Source organism: Sciurus vulgaris (genome assembly GCF_902686455.1).
Source record: "Sciurus vulgaris genome assembly, chromosome: 12".
NCBI classification, from domain to species: Eukaryota; Metazoa; Chordata; class Mammalia; order Rodentia; family Sciuridae; genus Sciurus; species Sciurus vulgaris.
The window spans coordinates 12,914,920-12,933,532 of record NC_136473.1 but is presented as its reverse complement, the minus strand read 5'-3'; the positions used below and the strand labels follow the sequence as shown (position 1 = coordinate 12,933,532).

Below are 18,613 nucleotides of genomic sequence, written 5' to 3'. Positions count from 1 at the left end.
AAGTCTGCCTCTTATTCTAAATTTAGTAAACAAATCTGCTTAGTATTCTCAACAAATAACTGGTTTTATACACATTTCTTTCTCCTACCCCAAAGTCTGGCACAAAAATCTTGTCTAACTCAACAGAAAAATTACAATCATTTTCATCAAGTTTTACTCATACTTACCCATGCAGTGCTCTTACAACAGTTTTCTCCAGTGGATTGTTGGTATATTTGCTATCTAAGTTGAATGCATATTCTGTTTCACATGTGAAAGTGACTTTAAAGGAGCCATCACAGCTAAGCACGCTATGGGAGCAATAAAAATCTTTCAGGTGGGAAGATACAAATCGATTTTTGCGCTTTATCAATGAATCCACAGAAGAAACCTTTTGTAGAGGGGAGGTATTATGTAGATGCCGAAAAGGCATGACTTTTCCCACTGGAGTTCCAGCTTCAGGACCTTTAGTCCCATTCTTGGCAAAAGCAGGGCCTGGTAACCCTCTCTGCTGTAGATGTTTCTTTGAATGTTCTGCAAGGAGCAGGGCATATGAATGTTCCACAGCAACAAGAGAGTTTTGGTTTGCATCTGAAGATTTTACTGTTTCCTCATGAGGTGGTGACTGGGCTTTATCAGGGGCCAGACAAGGTACCAAGCACTCTTCTTCCTGGTTAACAATTAAGTCTGACCCTGAATTACTCTTTCTGTCAGAGGACAGTTTGGGCAACGGTACACCTTTTTGACTTTTAACACCCCTATGATATTCATGGTCAGAGGTACCATGCAATGAATTTTCTTTACAGAGTAAAACATCATTCTGTAGCAATTCGGAGGAGCAGGGAAGAATTCTAGGCTCACAAGATGGTGTGCAAGAGGTAGCAGAACTTAATGCAAGATCAGCTAACATATTTAGGGCCTGGGAGTCATAGTTCATAATGGAGTTTTCAGGAAGATCTTCATGAGCCACTGTGGTACTTTCTGGTTGATCTGTATTTATGTTAATTCCATCTTTTTGGTCATCTGATGAAATATTTGATTGAAGCTGTAAAGCAGTTTCTCCCTTGGCTTTAACATAAAAGAAAAAAAAAGGGACACATATAACATTTCCTTTTCATAGAATTCTGTGCCATATTACTATGACTTATTGAAAATTAGTAAATGGGACCATAGTTCAGTGGTAGAGCACTGGCCTAGCATATGTGAGGCACAGCATATAAATAAAATAAAGGTCCATGAACAAGTAAAAAGAATTAAAAAGAAAAAAAGGAAAGGAAAATTAATGTACTAATGGAAAAGCTGACATATTTAAGAAAAACCTCTAGATGTTATGTAGAGTGCATTTAAGTTTACTGTCAGACTGAGGTTGCTTTCAATTCTCAGATCTATTTTAATGTGTTGCTCAATTAAATACAATTTAAAGAATTTAGACATTAATTAAAAAAATCATCACTCCAAAATGCATGTATTAAATTACACACAGATGTACTGTGCACCTCAAGAAATACACAAACAGGAAAAAGAAAAGAACAGTTTAAGTCCTGCCCTCAGGGAGCTTACAGTCTAATGAGGATATAAGAATGTAGAAATGTGAAGTGTGTTACAGTTTACTAACATACTTTCTCAGAAACCAATTCCCTTAATAAGTGGTTTATTAAGGAATCACCTAAGTTCAAACTAGAGATGATTTTAAACCATATTATCTTTAATTATAAGATATAGTATGAACACAAAATTAGAAGTCATAACATGAACATAAGAATATTCAGAATCACCAATTAATTTTATCATTTTTTAAAAACTTTACTTTCAGTCATAAAAACATTATCACTAAATCTGCAAAAAAGCATATATACTGAAAAGTTTTCTTTCTGTAGAAAATGAAATCTATCCATTTTCCCATAATCAGAAAATTTACAATTTCTAGTGGTTTGTTTAGGCATTTTCAGGCTATTAATTAATCCTTCTTAAATGTTGTTATGAAGGATAAAGTTCACAACTATATTAGGCAATGATTCCCTGATGCAGATAAATGGATGAACAGAAAAGTCAAATGTGCTCCTCTTTATAATAAACTGTAGTAGTTCTGAAATTAATTGATAGTGTCCCTTCAAAAGCCAAATACTAATATATTTAAAGAGAAGAAAACTATGGCCTATGATGTCATCAATTAGAATGAGCAAGTATGTAGTCCCCCTGCATTATTACTATTAACCAGTTTTTATTTAAAATAGCAAACCCAAAGTGGGGGTATGTAGAAAATAGGGCTTAAAGTAGAAATGTCTTGTTTGCTCCCACAGGTGTACTGGAAACCTGCAATTTATTTGATCTAGTGCATTTACTGATACAATTTTATTCTATTTTGTTAACATAATGGCTTCCATATACTTGTCTATCTCTTACACAGAATATCATATTAATTAAGCCTAACAGTAAGAATACTGTGAAGTTGAAAAGAATAGTTTAATAAATATAGTCTCATGTAAATTAAAAATAACATAAATATCTCTCAGACATACAGTGAATAAATTCAGTGAATAAAAAACTATCACAAACTTTAAAAAGGACAGAAAATCATTAGTCTCAGTTAAAATAACAATCAATAATTTTCAAATTAAGGTCAGCAAGGCCATATCCTATCTGCCTTCTTAAACTCTTGATTATTTCAAATACAAAAATTAAAATAGATCAGTACAGGTGATTAGAAAATGGAAGCAAAATTAAGAGACTATTTAAAAGGTAGTAACCTTAAAAAATAATAAAAAAAAAAAAAGGTAAATTTTTAATTTTGGTATGTTGCTGCATAATCTATAAACATCTGCACTGCAAATCAGCCTATTTTTGAACACTTATTCTTTTTTGAGGGTTGGGGGGCTGCTGGGGATTGAACCTGTGGTGCTTTATCACTGAACCACATCCCTAGACCATTTTATTTTTATTTCAAGACAGGGTCTTGCTAAGTTCCTGAGGCTGGCCTTGAACTTGTAATCCTCCTGTCTCAGCCTCTTGAGTCACTGGGATTACAGGCATGTGCCAATGTGCCTGGCTAAACATATATCCTGAGAACTCAGTTTTCTGGACTTACTTTTCTGCCACCATTCAACTGAATACTCCTCTCAAATTTGTCACATATATCTGAAAGCCAATTCAGTACAAAGAATTCAAGAAATTGCTAAGAATACATTATTAATGTTTACAAACTAATTGGAACAATAGGACCAGCACATACTTAATAGAAAATAAGATGAACTGAATTCCATATGTTCTCTAAAACAAAACAGGTGCCAGGCATGATGGTGCATACCTGTAATTTCAGCTGCTCAGGAGACGGAGGCAATTTAGCAAGATCCAGTTTCAAAATAAAATTTAAAAAGAGTTGGAGAGGTAGCTCAGAAGTAGGATGATTGCCTAGCAAGTGTGAAGCCCCAGTTCAATCCCCAGTACTGCAAACGAACACACAACTCCAAAAGGAAATGCAAGAGAGATTAGTCAGAGAGTAAGGAATCGCCGGCTTGTGAAAGTAGAACTCAGCAGCACAGAACCTGGATGAGTTGTAGAGTGGGACTGCACAAAAGTAAAAATACCTGTTGTGCCTAGGGAGGCACAAACTGACTAAAAGAGGAAAGACATGTCAAGAACCAGCTGGAGCTAAATATGGACACGTATAAGACCACACCATGAATTCCATCAGAAACAAGCACAAAAGTTCAAATTTGGTATGTAAGTCAAAATTGGATAGTTTTCAAATGGTGTGATAAGCTTTTAAAAAAACTTCAGTCATTTAAAAAAAAAAAAAGTAGACCTATAATTTTACCACGAACAGGACATGTTTCTCTGAATTCCCACTATCTATTAGATACAAAAAAATCTAGTGATAAGGGGGAGAACAGAATAAGGGAAATTGGATTTAGAAAACAGATTAAAATATCAAGATATGAGGAAATGCAATCTTTTTGTTAAACAACACCCCATATACCACAACAGGCCTCAATACCAAAGATAAAGTGTCATTTACAGACTGCAGTTTGGAAGAGGATGCATACCATACATAGCAAAGTTAAGAATGGAAGGAAACCCAGGAGTAGGGTGGTGTGTGTTCAGTTACAGAGAGGTAAAGTCTGAGGTGGAAACAGCACTTTCTATAGTTAAGAGGTTATATCTAACAGAAATATGTAAAGTAGAGCAGATTGGTTTTTCTTCAAGTAACTAGACTTTACTATTCACTAAAAGTTAGTAAATTAAAATAACTTTTCAAATTAAGTTAATGTCTTTTAAACCAAATATAGGATTCTGAATACTGACGGGTTTGAAAAATGTTTAAAATTCCTTTAGACAAACTTATAGCATTCCACTTTTTATAACTGATTATGGTTCAAATACTGTCAAATACTTGCTTGTGCATTTAGTCATGAATAAGCTCATTTATACTTTAACTCTTAGAAATAATTTATGTTAAGACTTTATGCAAATTAAAAAGTATGGTCTATTTTGTGGTTTAAATATTGCCCTTTTCTAGTTTATTTACAATAGGATACCCAGTTATTTATGTTAGTGTCAGAACTAAAGAATATAGAACAAATTATTGATGAATTTCAACTGCTCATATTATTTCAATATATTATGTTGCAATCTCTATTAGATTTGTATTGTTGTGTTTACATTTACAGGAAGAATGGTTCTTACCAGGCTGTGGCTGCTTTCTGATTCTGGGATTCTGATTGCCTTTTACTACATTTACCCTCTGTTTTTGTGGAGATTTCTTCATAGGTGGCTTAGCCCTGGAAACAGTTTTGACTGGAGATTTCTCTTGTCTCCTTGCCCTTTTAGCATTCGTTGCCACTGGAACATCTTTAGAAATAGAAGCTTCTTGGTTTTTCCTATCCAATTTGGTTTTCTGTACAAACTGTGCAGTCAGCACTTCCGCACCTTATGTAGAAAAGACACCGTTTTTTAAGGGATGGGGCCCCAGATATTTATCAGCATAGCTTTTCCCTTTATTTCTTTTATTTGGGGGGATAACTTTACTAATGGGGAATAAATTATATTTTGAGGTATTATTAAAAGATTTTTTTAAAAAAAAGTGACTTAGGAGGCTGAGGCAGGACTGTAACTTAGTGAAACTGGTCTCAAAATAAAAAACCAAAAAAGGGCTAGGGACGTGGCTCAGTAGTAAAACTTAGCAAGTCCTGGGTTCAATTCCTGGAAATATGTAAATATATACATACATAAATGAAATTGTTAAGTGTCTGCTTATAGCCTTATCAGGTTAAAAAAAATCACCTAATAACTTTATAAAAACAAGGTGCAAATTAATTTTTTTAATGTACATAAACTTTCCTGACTGATGTGGCAGGTAAGAATGAATATGTTAGTTCACAGCCCTAGGAGATGGATAGTTATATTTAAACAGAAAACAACACAGGTCTCATAAGGTGATATGGTTAAAACTGTAATTGTGCTACAGAAAGGAGATTGTATACTCATAAAGAACCACACTATATATTTTACTTTAATACTTATAAACATCTATATTTTAATACTACCTGAAAAACAAACTTGTAAGAAAATATAGGGGAAGACTGACAAAAATCTGTGCCTGAATTTTGAGAAATCTATTTACCAAAAACAAAACAAAACAAAACAAAACAAAAACCCACTCCTTTCTTATTGGATGCTCTGTTTGCTTCTTGCATGGAATTAAGAAAATAGCTTAAGATGGGAGCTAGGTGGGGAGGAAAAATACTGCCCATCTAAACATTATACAAAAAAAGTGTTGAGCTCTTTAAGAGTTAAAAACATGTTAATAAGTACTCCCTTGAGCACTTTTCCCCATGGACTTTTCATAAATCCAGTTGTTCCCATCAGAAAGTATAGCCACAAAGATATACAAAATAATCAGAAATGAATGTTGTCAAAAGAATTTTTAAATTACATTATACAGAAAATAGCATTTCTCACTGAAAACAATAAACATGGTATTAAACAGCATGATAAACTGTGATGAGTGTTAGTGAAACAAAAGGGATAAAACAGAGATTCATTTCCTTCTTCTGGGAATTAGAGAAATCAGTATTTTAAAGAGAGCTTTCAGAATAACCTCTTAATGTACATTTCCCAGGGTCTAAGTATTTTTACCTATTAAACTATCACATGAAATGAAGCAGTACATTGGTCTTTTTCAAGAATAAGACTTCTCTCATTTCATTCCAGTTACATTTTCTAAAATATTCAGCACACAGGCAAAATAAATATATCAAGCAGGAAAATAGTTAAGATTTGATTTAAAAAAAAGAAGAAGAGAAAAGAGTAACATTAGACAACCAAGACATTGGGGTAAAGTGTCTAACATTTGCACAGTCAGGAAGGGAAGTTCTCTCACAAACTCAGGTCCTGAGGAAAGAAAAAGAAAAATGAAACAACCAGGTGATTCTCAGGGATGGTATTCTATTTGTATGTATTACTCAATGCCATGTTCCTCAAACTGCATTCAGTAATCCACTGGTAGAGTGTCAAATTCAATATGCTACAACCAGAATTCTTTCTTAAATGAAACAATAGAAGTCATCAGATTGTATTATACGCAGTAAATGGTTTTTGAAATTTTGTTTCAGTCAGTATGAATTTGTGGGTAGACTATAATATCAAATATGCTTCTTATAATAGATTAAAAACTAAAACCATTTGAGAAACAGTAAGAATATTGATTTACAGATTGTTCAGTACCTGAAGTAAATTAGTTTATATAGAACAGAAGTTCAATACGGTTGGCCTGGAATATATTTTACAAACAGCTGTATGACAAGATTCAATGCCTCATATTGCTGTACTTTCCACTGCCCTCTTATATACACACACCCATTTCTTAAACCACAAAACCGTAACAGGCCAGGCCAGAAATCATTATTTATTAAACCATAGGGTAAGACTTCATTCAGAATCTTGTAGATCCCTATAGACTATAATTCTTTTTTAGGCATTAACATTTCCTAATTCAAAGTAGTATAGATAGGGCTGGAAAACTTTTCCTGTGAAGGACCAGAAAGCATTATTTTCAGCTTTGAAGGCCAAATGGTCTCTGTCATGACTGCTCAACAATGTCAACATAGAGAGAGAAGAACCAGATATGATATAGGTATGATTCTGGCTTCTTGGGTAAAGTGTATGACCCTTTTGCTAAGGGGTCATCATATAGCATATAGTTTCCTAACCTTTTAGAGAATATATACTACACATAATTTGAGATTACTCTATGCCAAAGTCATAAGGTTTGCTGTCCTGAGCTACCTAAAGTATATCTGTCCATATAGTAAATGGTTCTGGACTCTGTTACTCACTGCTTATTTGTTTCAGTAGGTCAGACCTAAGACCCAGGTGATCACTTAAAAAACTCTGATGCACACGAAGGATGAAAAAGCTGGCCCCAGACTGCTTTAGTCTGGAAGCCCAGGTGTACCCTGTCTCCTCACAGGTGTTCAGGCCATCAACCATCATCCTTTGCTACTACTGGTGAGCTAGCTGTGGGATCCCTTTCTTCCGTCTCCATTTGTCAGAGGATGGCACATAAAACAGAAACTAAATAACCATCTTTCTTAGACTGAAATATGTAAGTGACAGTGAGAGAGGTTTTTACAAGTGAAACATAAGCTTTTGGTGGGTAGGCTTTTGAGGTACCTCAGGATCTCTCATTTCTTGGGTCTTAAGCTATTATCTAGGTCACTGCTTTTCAAGCTAAGGATGCCTACAAATCACATGAGGAGGTATGTTCATGTTTCTAACAAAATTCTAACTCAATGCCAAGCTGCAATCCACACAAATCCTGAGAGGAACAGTGTTCAAATGCAACTAACTAGTAATAGTCCACATAAGTCACGCTTACCTCTTTTTCTTTTCTGAGGAAATTGTCCTTTAACTAACTTAAGGGTTGTTGGAGAGCGTGATCCACTGTCTGTTCCAGGTACAGTTCTTTTGGGAAGTGGGCGACACAAGTTCACCCTTTTACTCTGCCCTAGGAGTGGCATGCTGGCTTTTCTCTTCGGCTGCACTCTCAGATTTGATGCTGGACTCAAGGGAACTACAGTTCCCTTTTCCACTGTCAATATTTCCTCAGAATTCTTTTCTGTTTCAGTTTCTTTCCTTATTTCCACCTCCGAGTCAAGAAATTCAGGATCTGGAGTCATAACTAAAGAAAATCCAGCATCACAAATTCCATCTGAAATACAAGGAGACTGAGGATGCTCTGCTAAAAAATCCAAAGCAGTAGAAACTTCCAAAGTGTAACCACTAGGATCTGAAAAATAAGACCTCAATTGAGTCAAAAACTCTACAGGGCACTTTTCAGGTGGAGGAACCAAGTCAAAATCACTGGATGATTTCCCAAAGAATGCAGTCTTTTTCATTCCATCCGAAGGAACAGTCAATGAAGGGCTTTTATCCACCTTGTACAGTTCTTGAAAATTATGCTTTACTAATGTGTTTGGATGGGTTCCTTCTTCAGGAAGTGCTTTCTTTGCTTCCAGCAGGGCGCAATTAAGGGCAGGTAAAAGAGGTATCACTTTCAATGCGATGTCATCTTCAATTTTCAAATCTTTCACCCCTAAAACGTATGTCATATATTAAAAACCTGAGGTTGTTTTGTTCTGTCTTTAAATAAAACATTTAAGAAAAATATATTTAGATGGAATGGTTAAAATATGCTACAGTATTTCAAATGACAGCCTAAATAGCAACTTTAAAAGACTTATGGGTACACTTCATAAATAAGTATCTCCATATATTTGAAATTAGATGCACATTTTGAACTGAAAAAGAATCATTTAATATGCAATTGCTAGGTTAGAATGAATTAAGCTAAGCCCTGCCTCCAGCTCCATTTCACTTGACAAGCAGCTCAACAGGTCCTTCAAAGCAGTAGTTCTGGCCATTACAATGGGCAGATCTGCTTTCCTTTTTAATTCTCATTTTCTTTCTTTAAAATATATCTTATTTTATATCTATCTTATATAACACACCTCAAAATCTTTTTAGACGATATAATACAAATCAGGTGAATTGAAAGGAGTAAAGGATTTAAATAATCCCCAAATCTCACTGAAGAGCAGTTGCTAATTTCATCGCCTTTTCTATCAAAAGAAACAAAAATTTTAAAAACTAAACCAATTAGCTGTGTTTCACCTCATCTCCTTGGTCTTGGAGTGTTCTTTTTTTTTTTTTTTTTTTTTTTTTTTTTTTTAGTAAACTGATAACTTAAAAAGTAGTGAGGAAAAAGGCTAGATCCTCTATGAACTGTTTAAGAAAAACTTAGAAATTTCAGTCACTCGTAATATAAACCCACATATACAAACAAATGCAAATAGAAATCATACCATCATTTTGAAGAAAAGGTATCCTCAGAATTACTAAACACCAAGTTAGTCCTAGTTAAATATATTAATACAATACTAAGTATTAGGAAAAGGGAAAAAAGAGTAAATAAGAATAAATAGGAAAACATGGCTACATATTAAAACAACATTTCCTTTCTTTAAAGCTCATTATTCAGACAGTAATGAATTAAGGAAAAATAAAAAAGCCCTTATGTATTTTTAAGGACAGAGTTCAGAATAAAGTATTATACAACCTCATTATTTCAAGATGGAATCTGGAAAGGCAGAACCCAGTATGATTTGTCATAGACTATCAAAAAAAAATCTATGAAAGAGAACCTAATTTAGCGAGGCAATATATTACTCATTTTTCTTTTTGGTATTGAGGATTTAACCTGGGAGTGCTTTACCACTAAGCTACATTCCTAATCCTTTTTTATTTTGAGACAGGGTCTCACTAAGTTGCTAAGGCAATAGCTGGCATTGAACTTATGATCCTCCTGTCTCAGGTCCCCAAACCACTGGGATTACAGGCATGTGCCACCATGCCTGGCTAATATTATGCAATTTAAAACAAATAACTGAAGTTTTACTTCTGAATGACTGTTAAGGGGGGAAAAAGTCTTCATGAGCCTGAGTAGCATGTGAAACACAAAACTCCAATAAGTATTCAAATAGAATTCCTGGGCTGTTCCTGGGTACAGGTTCAACTTTGACACAGTTACAATAAGAGCACCTATTTTAATAATTTCTAAATACTTAACATGATATATGCAATCAGCTTTTGCCATTCTTTTATTACAGTTGGTATTGTTCTGCTCATTCCAAAGACATGATACCCAAGAAAGTGAAGCTCTTTGTTTTGAGTAACAATGCACAATTTAAAACAAAAGTCAACTTAAGCCAGGCACGGTGGCATACACTTATAGTTCCAGATACTTGAGAAGCTGAGGTGGAAAGATCACCTGAGCCCATGAATTCAAGATCAGTCTGGGCAGCATAGCAAGATCCTGTCTCAAACATAACCAAACACATGTTAAAAATAAAACAAGCAACAACAATAAAACCTTTTAAATACTTTCTGTAATGGTTGTAGATTTATAAATTTAAGACACAATTTTTTGTTCAAAAAACACATAGTGTACAGCAGGGGATGAAGCTCAATGGTAGAGTACTTGGCTAATAGGTATAAGGCTCTGGGTTAGCTCCCTACTACCATAAACCAAAGAAAATCCCACACATTTATGAAACTGAGAATTTAATTTCTTCACGTTGAAAAACAAAAGACTCGCTTTCATTTACTTATTTGTTCAGCAAATATTTATTATTTTTGAGGTGTCCAGTACTGGTAGGGCTTAAGGATTCAGTAGAATATGAGAAAGGCAGGTACTACGCCAGGGATACAGTTCAGTGGTAAAGAATTTGCTTAGCATTAATGAGGCCCTAAGTTCCGTTCTCAGGAAAATGAAGGAAAAAAGAGAGTTAGGAGAAGGGTAGGTGTTTAATTATACAAGTAAATATTTAAATTATATTAATGGTAAGCATAGTTGAGGTTATAAAAAAAAAACTGATACTGAAACTACAACCTGACATATATGAATAAGCTAGATCAGTGTTCCTTAAGGTTTTTGTTCATTATCCTCCCTAAGGAGCCTTCTTAGGCCTATTTTTTTCCCCTAATTGCCATAAGAAAATGTAATGCCAGAGATACACTGCATATCTGTTTTCATACTGTATAAAAAATATTTTTTCACCACAGAAATCAAATTTCAGTCCTTTGGGCAGTCAACATCACCCTGAGAATGCATGAGCCAAATATGGAGACCAATAGTCCAAACAGTAGGAAGAGTATCCATGAAGACCGTGCCTACCCACAGGATAGGCTATGGCAAAACTATCTCCTAGCTACTGTTGTTCAGTAACAAATTCAATTTTAGACATTCTGAATTTGAAGTACCTTGGAGATATCAAGGTGGAAATGTCAGGGGATGTTGGAGATATACGTCTGAAGCTCAGAGGACAGGGTAAGCCTGCAAAGGAGGTCTGAGATCAACTAGGAAGATTAAGGGATGACAAGAAACAGCATTTAACAGTTTATGTGCTACTGAAAGGTCAAGTTAGATGAGGACTTGATAATATGCAACAGATCAAGTGAACTGGATACTACTGTATCCTTACCTGTTGACAGGTGTGAATGGAACAAATATAACCCATGTAGACCCATCTGCTCACCTACAAAATCTATACAAACGGGAATTAGAAGAAGAAAAATTAGGTTGTCAATCTTATATAACAAAAGGTAAGTACACTGAAAACTATTTCATCCAAAAAAAGTTGTCCTTACTTGTTGGTTCTGGTATTAAGGCTGATGATGTAAGTAAAATAAAAAATCCCCGGTCTTCTAAGCATTTAATGATTGCCTGAAACGCAAAAAATAAAATTTAAAAAAAGGATCTTCAACACCCCTCTCATCTACCACACACAGTGTATTCTGAGCTCAAAAGAATTTTTTAAATTTTTGAAATGTTAAGGTTTTTAGGCATCACAGAATTTAGAGACCAGTATTACAAATTTCCAGTTTCTTAGTTCAAATAATCATGGCCATGTTTTAGGTATAATAACTATAACAGCAAGGGTTAGTTTAGAAGAGTGCTTAATTATACCACAGGTCAATCAGAAAAGCCTTTTTTGGGGTTTTGGGGGTACCAGGGACTAAACTCAGGGGCATGTGACCACTGAGTCACATCCCTAGCCCTCTTTTCTTTTCTTTTTTTTTGCGGTACTGGGGGGAATCAAACCCAGCTATCTCCCCAGACCCCCAGCCCTATTTTCTATTTTTATTTAGAAACAGGATCTCACTGAGTTGCACAGTGCCTCACTTTTGCTAAGGCTGGCTTTGAACTCACAATTCTCTTCCTTCAGCCTCCTGAGCCACTGGGATTATAGGCATGGGCCCATCTGGCTGGGCCAGAAAAGCCTTTTTTCACTTTTCCCCACTGAGACAGTTGCAATTTCAAACCACTGAAGACAATGTTAGGAGGCAGCCACTGATTCAAGGAGAATCAGATTATATTTTTTATAGTAGCACCTTAAGCTTATATTTACATGAAAATTATTGTATAATCCTGAAGCTAGGAGCACTAGAAATACAATCCAATGAAAGAATTCTTTTTATAACATCCCAGGTAGTAGGGGAAATTATCAAAAAGTTATTATTCCAAATCATAAGGTTAACAGTTCCATTTTCGACATTTCAAAAATATGTACCCCTAACAAAGATAAAACCCAATGTCCATACAATACCAAAAGAAAACAAAACAAAACCTGAGACACCATCATAAATTGATATACAAGAAGGATAAAAATGTGTTAGTCAATGAATATTAAGTTCATAGACTGGGCACGGTACATTCCTGTAATTCCAGTGACTCTGGAGGTTAAGGCAGAAGGATCATAAGTTGGAGGCCAGTCTAGGTAACTTCGTGAGACCCTGTCTCAAGATAAAAATGGTTAGAGATGGAACTCAGTGGTAGAGCAACCCTGGGTTCAATCCCCTTAGTTAAAAAATTAAATAAATACTATACACTGAAAATCCTTTTAAGCAAATTAAAAGAATTCAATCTAGGTAACAGCCAACTAATACACAGATACAATTTCTCAATTAAGGGGAAAATAATTACATTTTAAATGAATGACTCTTACCAATTGTTTATTTTTAATGTAGTCTGTTAATTTATCTATCCTTTCCCCTTGTTTGTTTGACAGTTCCACCTCATACAAATCAAAGCACAAATCTTGGCAAGAGACTATAAAGGAAAACAGAAAAACAATATTCTTTTATTTTTTAATAGTTCATTCAATCATTTTATACGTTACAAAAATGAAAGACAAACTAGGGATACTACTCAATAAATCTTTATCACTTAATGTTCTTAGTTATAAAACTACTTAGTAAAAAGTCATTGAAATAATAATTTCAAAACAATGCTCATTTACATTAACACTGCTATAGGGTAAACAGGACAAATACTGTATAAACAAAATAAACACCAATATTCCAAAGATTAACCTAAGAGACCAAATTTTTTTCTTCTCAAAATTTTTTTTTATTTAAAAGGACATAAATAAAAACAGCAACAAAATGATAGGAAATGTCCATGAATTTCCAGCTATTTTAAATTTCTGCCTAATTCCCTCAGTATTTTAAAAGCTAGTCTTTATTATCTTAGATAAAACTACCTTTCACAGTTTCTAGATGGGTTCCAAAGAACTGAAGAATGTGGCAAATCTAGAACTTTCTCAAAAAACTGTTTAAGAAGGTCTTGAGAACAGAAGTGGGGTGTGTGTGTGTGTGTGTGTGTGTGTGTGTGTGTGTGTGTGTGTGTGTGTGTGTGTGTGCGTGTATATGCTGCAAGAGAGAATGGAAAAAAACATGAACAAAAGTCCAGGACATGCAGTGTGCCATCACATTTCAACAGACCTTTCTGCTCCGAGTAATTCTGTTTTTTAAAGGCAGCTTCTGGTAGTCGTTTTTTCAAAGAAGACACTTTCATTACATACTTAAAATCAAGTTCCTGTGGTCTAAAAAAGCAAGGATATCAAGCAATGCAATAAATACTGATATTATATATAGTTCCATAATTTTTGGTTTTCTAACATAAATGGCAAATGAAAATATAATAACCACAAAAAGTACTTAAAATGATAAAATCTAGCTATAATAATATGCATTTATATACAGTACAGATTTTCAAACAAATGACCCAAATCTGCAAATTGGTTCACATTTTCTGAATACATGCAATTTTGGTAAAACCAAAATATCCAGAAGTTTCAACAAATTACATATACTAAAACTGAGAATTTAAAAAATTATGCTAAGAGTTGAAAACTCTTACACATACAGATCTTTTGAATCATCTCCCAACTACTTTTTCCTTTTTCAAAACTTATTTTTGAAAGGTTTAGACTGGCTTAAACTGTGCAAAAATGGAACAAAAAAATTCTTTTATACACTTCATTCGAATCTAAATGTCACCAGTATTCCATATTTATTTTATTCTGCCGTTCTATATAACCATATTAATTCTGATTCTTTTGAAAATAAAATGCAAATGTGATTTTTTTTACCCCAAATAATTCTTCAAAAAGAAAATTTTCTGACACAATGGCAAAGTAATTAGCAAATTCACAAAATTCACAATGCTACAGTACTATTACCTACAGAAGTGATACTGTGTCCTCTCTGCTTTATACTGGAAAGCATACAACATCTATTCTGTTAATAGTTATATTAAGTTGACCCTTAGTTAAGATGGGATTTGCCAGTTTTCTGCACTTTATATTAGTAAGCAAGTTAAAGAGACATGCAAATATCCATCCTTCTCTTAACTATTTTTAGCATCCACTTGATTATTATACTTCAACATATTCTGTACATTTGGTAGTTGTGCTCTACTCTGAGGAAGAACCTTTCCTTCTTCCTCATTTATTCACAAAATTATTATTTTATTTTATGGGTTATAATACCCCTTTGCCTCTTCTTTAAAAAGGCCAGCAGAAAGAAAACAATTGATTCCACACCAGTTTTCACCTTGTATTTCGATCAAACTGTCTATCTTTCAGTGGTTTTGAGTATAAAGAATTGGCTGAATGAGGGCTAGGGATATAGCTCAGTTGGTAAAGTGCTTGCCTCAAATGCCCAAGGCCGGTGATTCAATCCCCAGCAATGCACACACACACAAGAAAAAAGAAAAAGAAAAAAGGAATCAGCTGAATGAAGAGAGTTCATAAGATGTACCTCACAGTTTGCCTGGAGAAAATATTCATTATGATAATTCATTATAATGTACAGATGTATCAGCTACTTTTTTTTTTTTTTTTTTTTTGCGCGGTGCTGGGGATTGAACCCAGGGCCTTGTGCTTACGAGGCAAGCACACTACCAACTGAGCTATATCCCCAGCCCTATCAGCTACTTTTATTTAATTTTTTTTTCACAGAGAATCCTGTAAAAGCTAGAAACTTAGGTACTGCATATCTTTTTTTTTTTTTTTTTTGACGCCAGGAATTAAACCTAGGGGTGCCTAACATTCCAGTCCTTTCTTTTTCTTTTTTTTTATGTTGAGACAGGGTCTTGATATGTTTCTTAGGGTCTTGCAAAGTTACTGAGGTTGGCTTTAAACTTCTGATCCTCCCTGCCTCATACTCCCCTGGCACCAGTGTGTGACACCACACCTAGCAGTTACTGCACATCTTAATAAAGACTCAGTAAGAGGACTGAGTGGCTATAATCTTGTATTTGTTATTAAGGCAAACCTGATTTTCTTTGGAGAAATGTTAAACCTCTAATATAAAGTAATTTATTCTGAGAGATCATTTTTCCATCAATAGATTAGAATTTAGGTCTCCTGTGTCATGTCTTTGTGCTCTACACACCTATTCAAATATACCCTAATCTAAAAGCAAGTATAATTGTTGCAACTCACACCACTGCCAACCAGCAAGACCTCAAGATGAGAATTTAAAAAGAAAAAAAAAAAAAAAAAATTAGGGGTAGTGGGGTAGCTTAGTGGTGGACTGCTTGCTTAGCATGGGTAGGATCCTGGGTATGAATTCCAGCAGTAAGAAAACAACCACCACCACAACAAAAAAACAAACCAAAGGCAGTAGAAGCATTTAGAAAGGAAACAAAATACTTACAGTTGTGTTGGAACTATCGTACCGTAAGTAGACCAAAGAGTTATATCGCACAGCACACAACCTTGAATAATTAACTGTCCTTTCCATGGAGAGAGAACTTTAAGAAATGAGGATTAAAAAAAAAAAAAAAAAAAAAGAAACTGATTATTTATGAATAAAGTATTTACTAAAAACTGAAAGACCAAAAAAATAATTTCTTACCATTTTTACTGAGTTCAACTCTAGAAAAGGAAAAAACAAAAAAAAGCATTTTTATTAGAGGCAAAAGAAGAAAATTCAGTAAAACAAAGTATGCATATAATTACTTACATGCTTTTATGAGCTGGTACTGCCATCGTTTTAGGTTCCCTGTACTGAAAAGCTACAATTACATAAGGACAGATCTGTCTTGGTCGCTTAATAACAGTGTTGCCTGAAAGTTCATAGAGGTAATACTGAAAAAACAAAAATACATATTTATCAGTACTACGGAATTACACTTGTACCAAATTTATCTCTACTTTACCCAGCCCTGAAACTTAACATTAGATTCAGAAATATACTTTAGGTATTATTTATTCATAGGTGACTATACCTGACTCAGCTCAAAGGCACGAAAATGACTTGTCTTGTGAGAAACTTTGTTTGTATCTGCTGCCACGTGGCAATCATAGCCAGAAGATGGCCTAGTGTAGTTAGTTGTGTAATTCTCAGACACAAACTTGACTTTTCCCTAGAATGAAAAAATTAAGACTGATCAGATGTCTTCAAATAGCAAACACATTAACTATAAGATTCATAAGCCTAACAAGGATGTGGTTGTGTTTGCACCACCAGTCACCCTAGTAAGGATTATCTTTAAAAAATAATCATCTTGGGCTAGGGTTTAGCTCAGTGGTAAAGCGCTTGTCTAGTGTGTGTGAGGCACTAGGTTCAATCCTCAACACCACATAAAAATAAATGAAATAAAGGAATTTTGTCCATCTACAACTAAAAATTAAAAAATAAATAAATAAAACCCAATGATCTTAAGATTAGTAGTTTTAATTATCACAAATGTCTTAAAATTAAAACTCTGGTGTGTATGGTTACCTTTCTGAGGCAAATGTCCACAGCTTTTATCACAATATCAAAGGAATACATGAATAACTCCTAACTTAAGAGAATCAAAAATTATTTTTTTGGCTAGGCAGTGGTGCACACCTGTAATCCCAGTGACTCAGGAGGGTGAGACAGGAGGGTTACAAGTTCGATGCCAGCATCATCAACTTAGTGAGACTCTTTCTCAAAATTAAAAAAAAGAAACATGTAAGAGAAAAACTAGAGTCTACCATCTTTTATGATACACTCTGAATGGCTATTAGTAATGATAACGGAAAATATAACAAAATTTAAAATTTCAAAAGATGAGTTTTTCAAACCAAAGTATTAATAATTGTAAATTATGCCAGGGCCCAGTAGTCAGGAAGGAGTAAATGCGTAGCAAAATGCTTAGCGGGCAGTTAGCCCTGATCACTGAACAGCCAACAGTGTCTCCCATTATAGACTTCTTCAACAGGATCAAAGTCAAGTTACATATGATGAATTACAATGATTTAAAAAGCTGAATGAAAAATAAGAAAACACTGAATATAATGATGGAAGAAAATGTTCATAATGTTAAGTTTAAAAAGAATATAAATATAAATATACAAACCACAAACTTTTATGGGGTAAGAAATCAATATATATGAGAAAAAATACAAAACATACACCATATATACCAAAGTGGGATATAAAACTATAGACAATTTTTACTTTTATAAAAAGAATGAAACTAGCCAGGCATGGTAGCGCACGCCTATAATCCCAGCAGCTCAGGAGGCTGCGGCAGGAGGATCTTGTGTTCAAAGACAGCCTCAGCAACTCAGCGAGACCCTGTCTTTAAATAAAATACAAAAAAGGTCTGGGGATGTGGCTGAGTGGTCAAGTGACCCTGGGTTCAATCCCCAGTTCCCTCCCCTAACCCCCCAAAAAATGTATTTTTTTTTTTTTTTTTCCTTTTCCTACCAGGGATTGAACCCAGGGGCACTCAAACACTGAGTAGTATCCCCAGTCCTTTTTTAAATTTTATTTAGAGACAGGGTCTTGCTGAGTTGCTTAGATCCTAAGTTGTTGCGGCTGGCATTGAACTCATGATCCTCCTGCCTCAGCCTCCTGAGCCATGCACCACCACCACGGCTGGAACTACATTTTTTACAGAAAGATTTTTTTTTATTGTTCTTCAAGTCCTGCCTCTTCACTTACAGGACCACCAAAGGCAATACTAAGAGGCCAAAAAAGGGTAAATAACACTACTTAGTAACCATAACCTCTACCTTTTCCCATGAAACATCTATGGCCCTGAGCATATTTAGCTTTTCTGAAATAAAATGAGGACTGAGAGCACATAGGCAAAAATTGAACAGCAATCTCTAGCCAGACAGGGGAGCAGACACTGGCAAGAATCCAAGGTAGACACACAAACCTACATAATCAAAACTGAAATGCTTATTATCTGCACTAACAGGCCTACTTTCTTCACCAGAACAACAACACTTAAAACAGCAGAATG

At 34.6% G+C, this 18,613-nt stretch overlaps 1 protein-coding gene across 8 annotated transcripts in view; it reads right to left on the bottom strand.

Annotated features, from left to right (window-relative positions):
• The window catches only part of TASOR2 (transcription activation suppressor family member 2), a 66,089-nt gene that overhangs the window by 19,535 nt on the left and 27,941 nt on the right, over window positions 1-18,613 (bottom strand). For 7 of the 8 annotated variants that reach the window (XM_079107541.1, XM_079107542.1, XM_079107544.1 and 4 more), the window contains 11 exons: window positions 16,616-16,753; window positions 16,351-16,475; window positions 16,243-16,262; window positions 16,042-16,138; window positions 13,822-13,922; window positions 13,044-13,147; window positions 11,686-11,761; window positions 11,520-11,582; window positions 7,856-8,572; window positions 4,663-4,905; window positions 168-1,047 (listed from right to left, as the gene is read on the bottom strand). In XM_079107541.1, the coding sequence (XP_078963667.1) occupies window positions 168-1,047; window positions 4,663-4,905; window positions 7,856-8,572; window positions 11,520-11,582; window positions 11,686-11,761; window positions 13,044-13,147; window positions 13,822-13,922; window positions 16,042-16,138; window positions 16,243-16,262; window positions 16,351-16,475; window positions 16,616-16,753 (2,564 nt within the window). The remainder of the gene's footprint in view (window positions 1-167; window positions 1,048-4,662; window positions 4,906-7,855; window positions 8,573-11,519; window positions 11,583-11,685; window positions 11,762-13,043; window positions 13,148-13,821; window positions 13,923-16,041; window positions 16,139-16,242; window positions 16,263-16,350; window positions 16,476-16,615; window positions 16,754-18,613) is intronic. The other variant, XM_079107543.1, reaches the window with a different exon arrangement.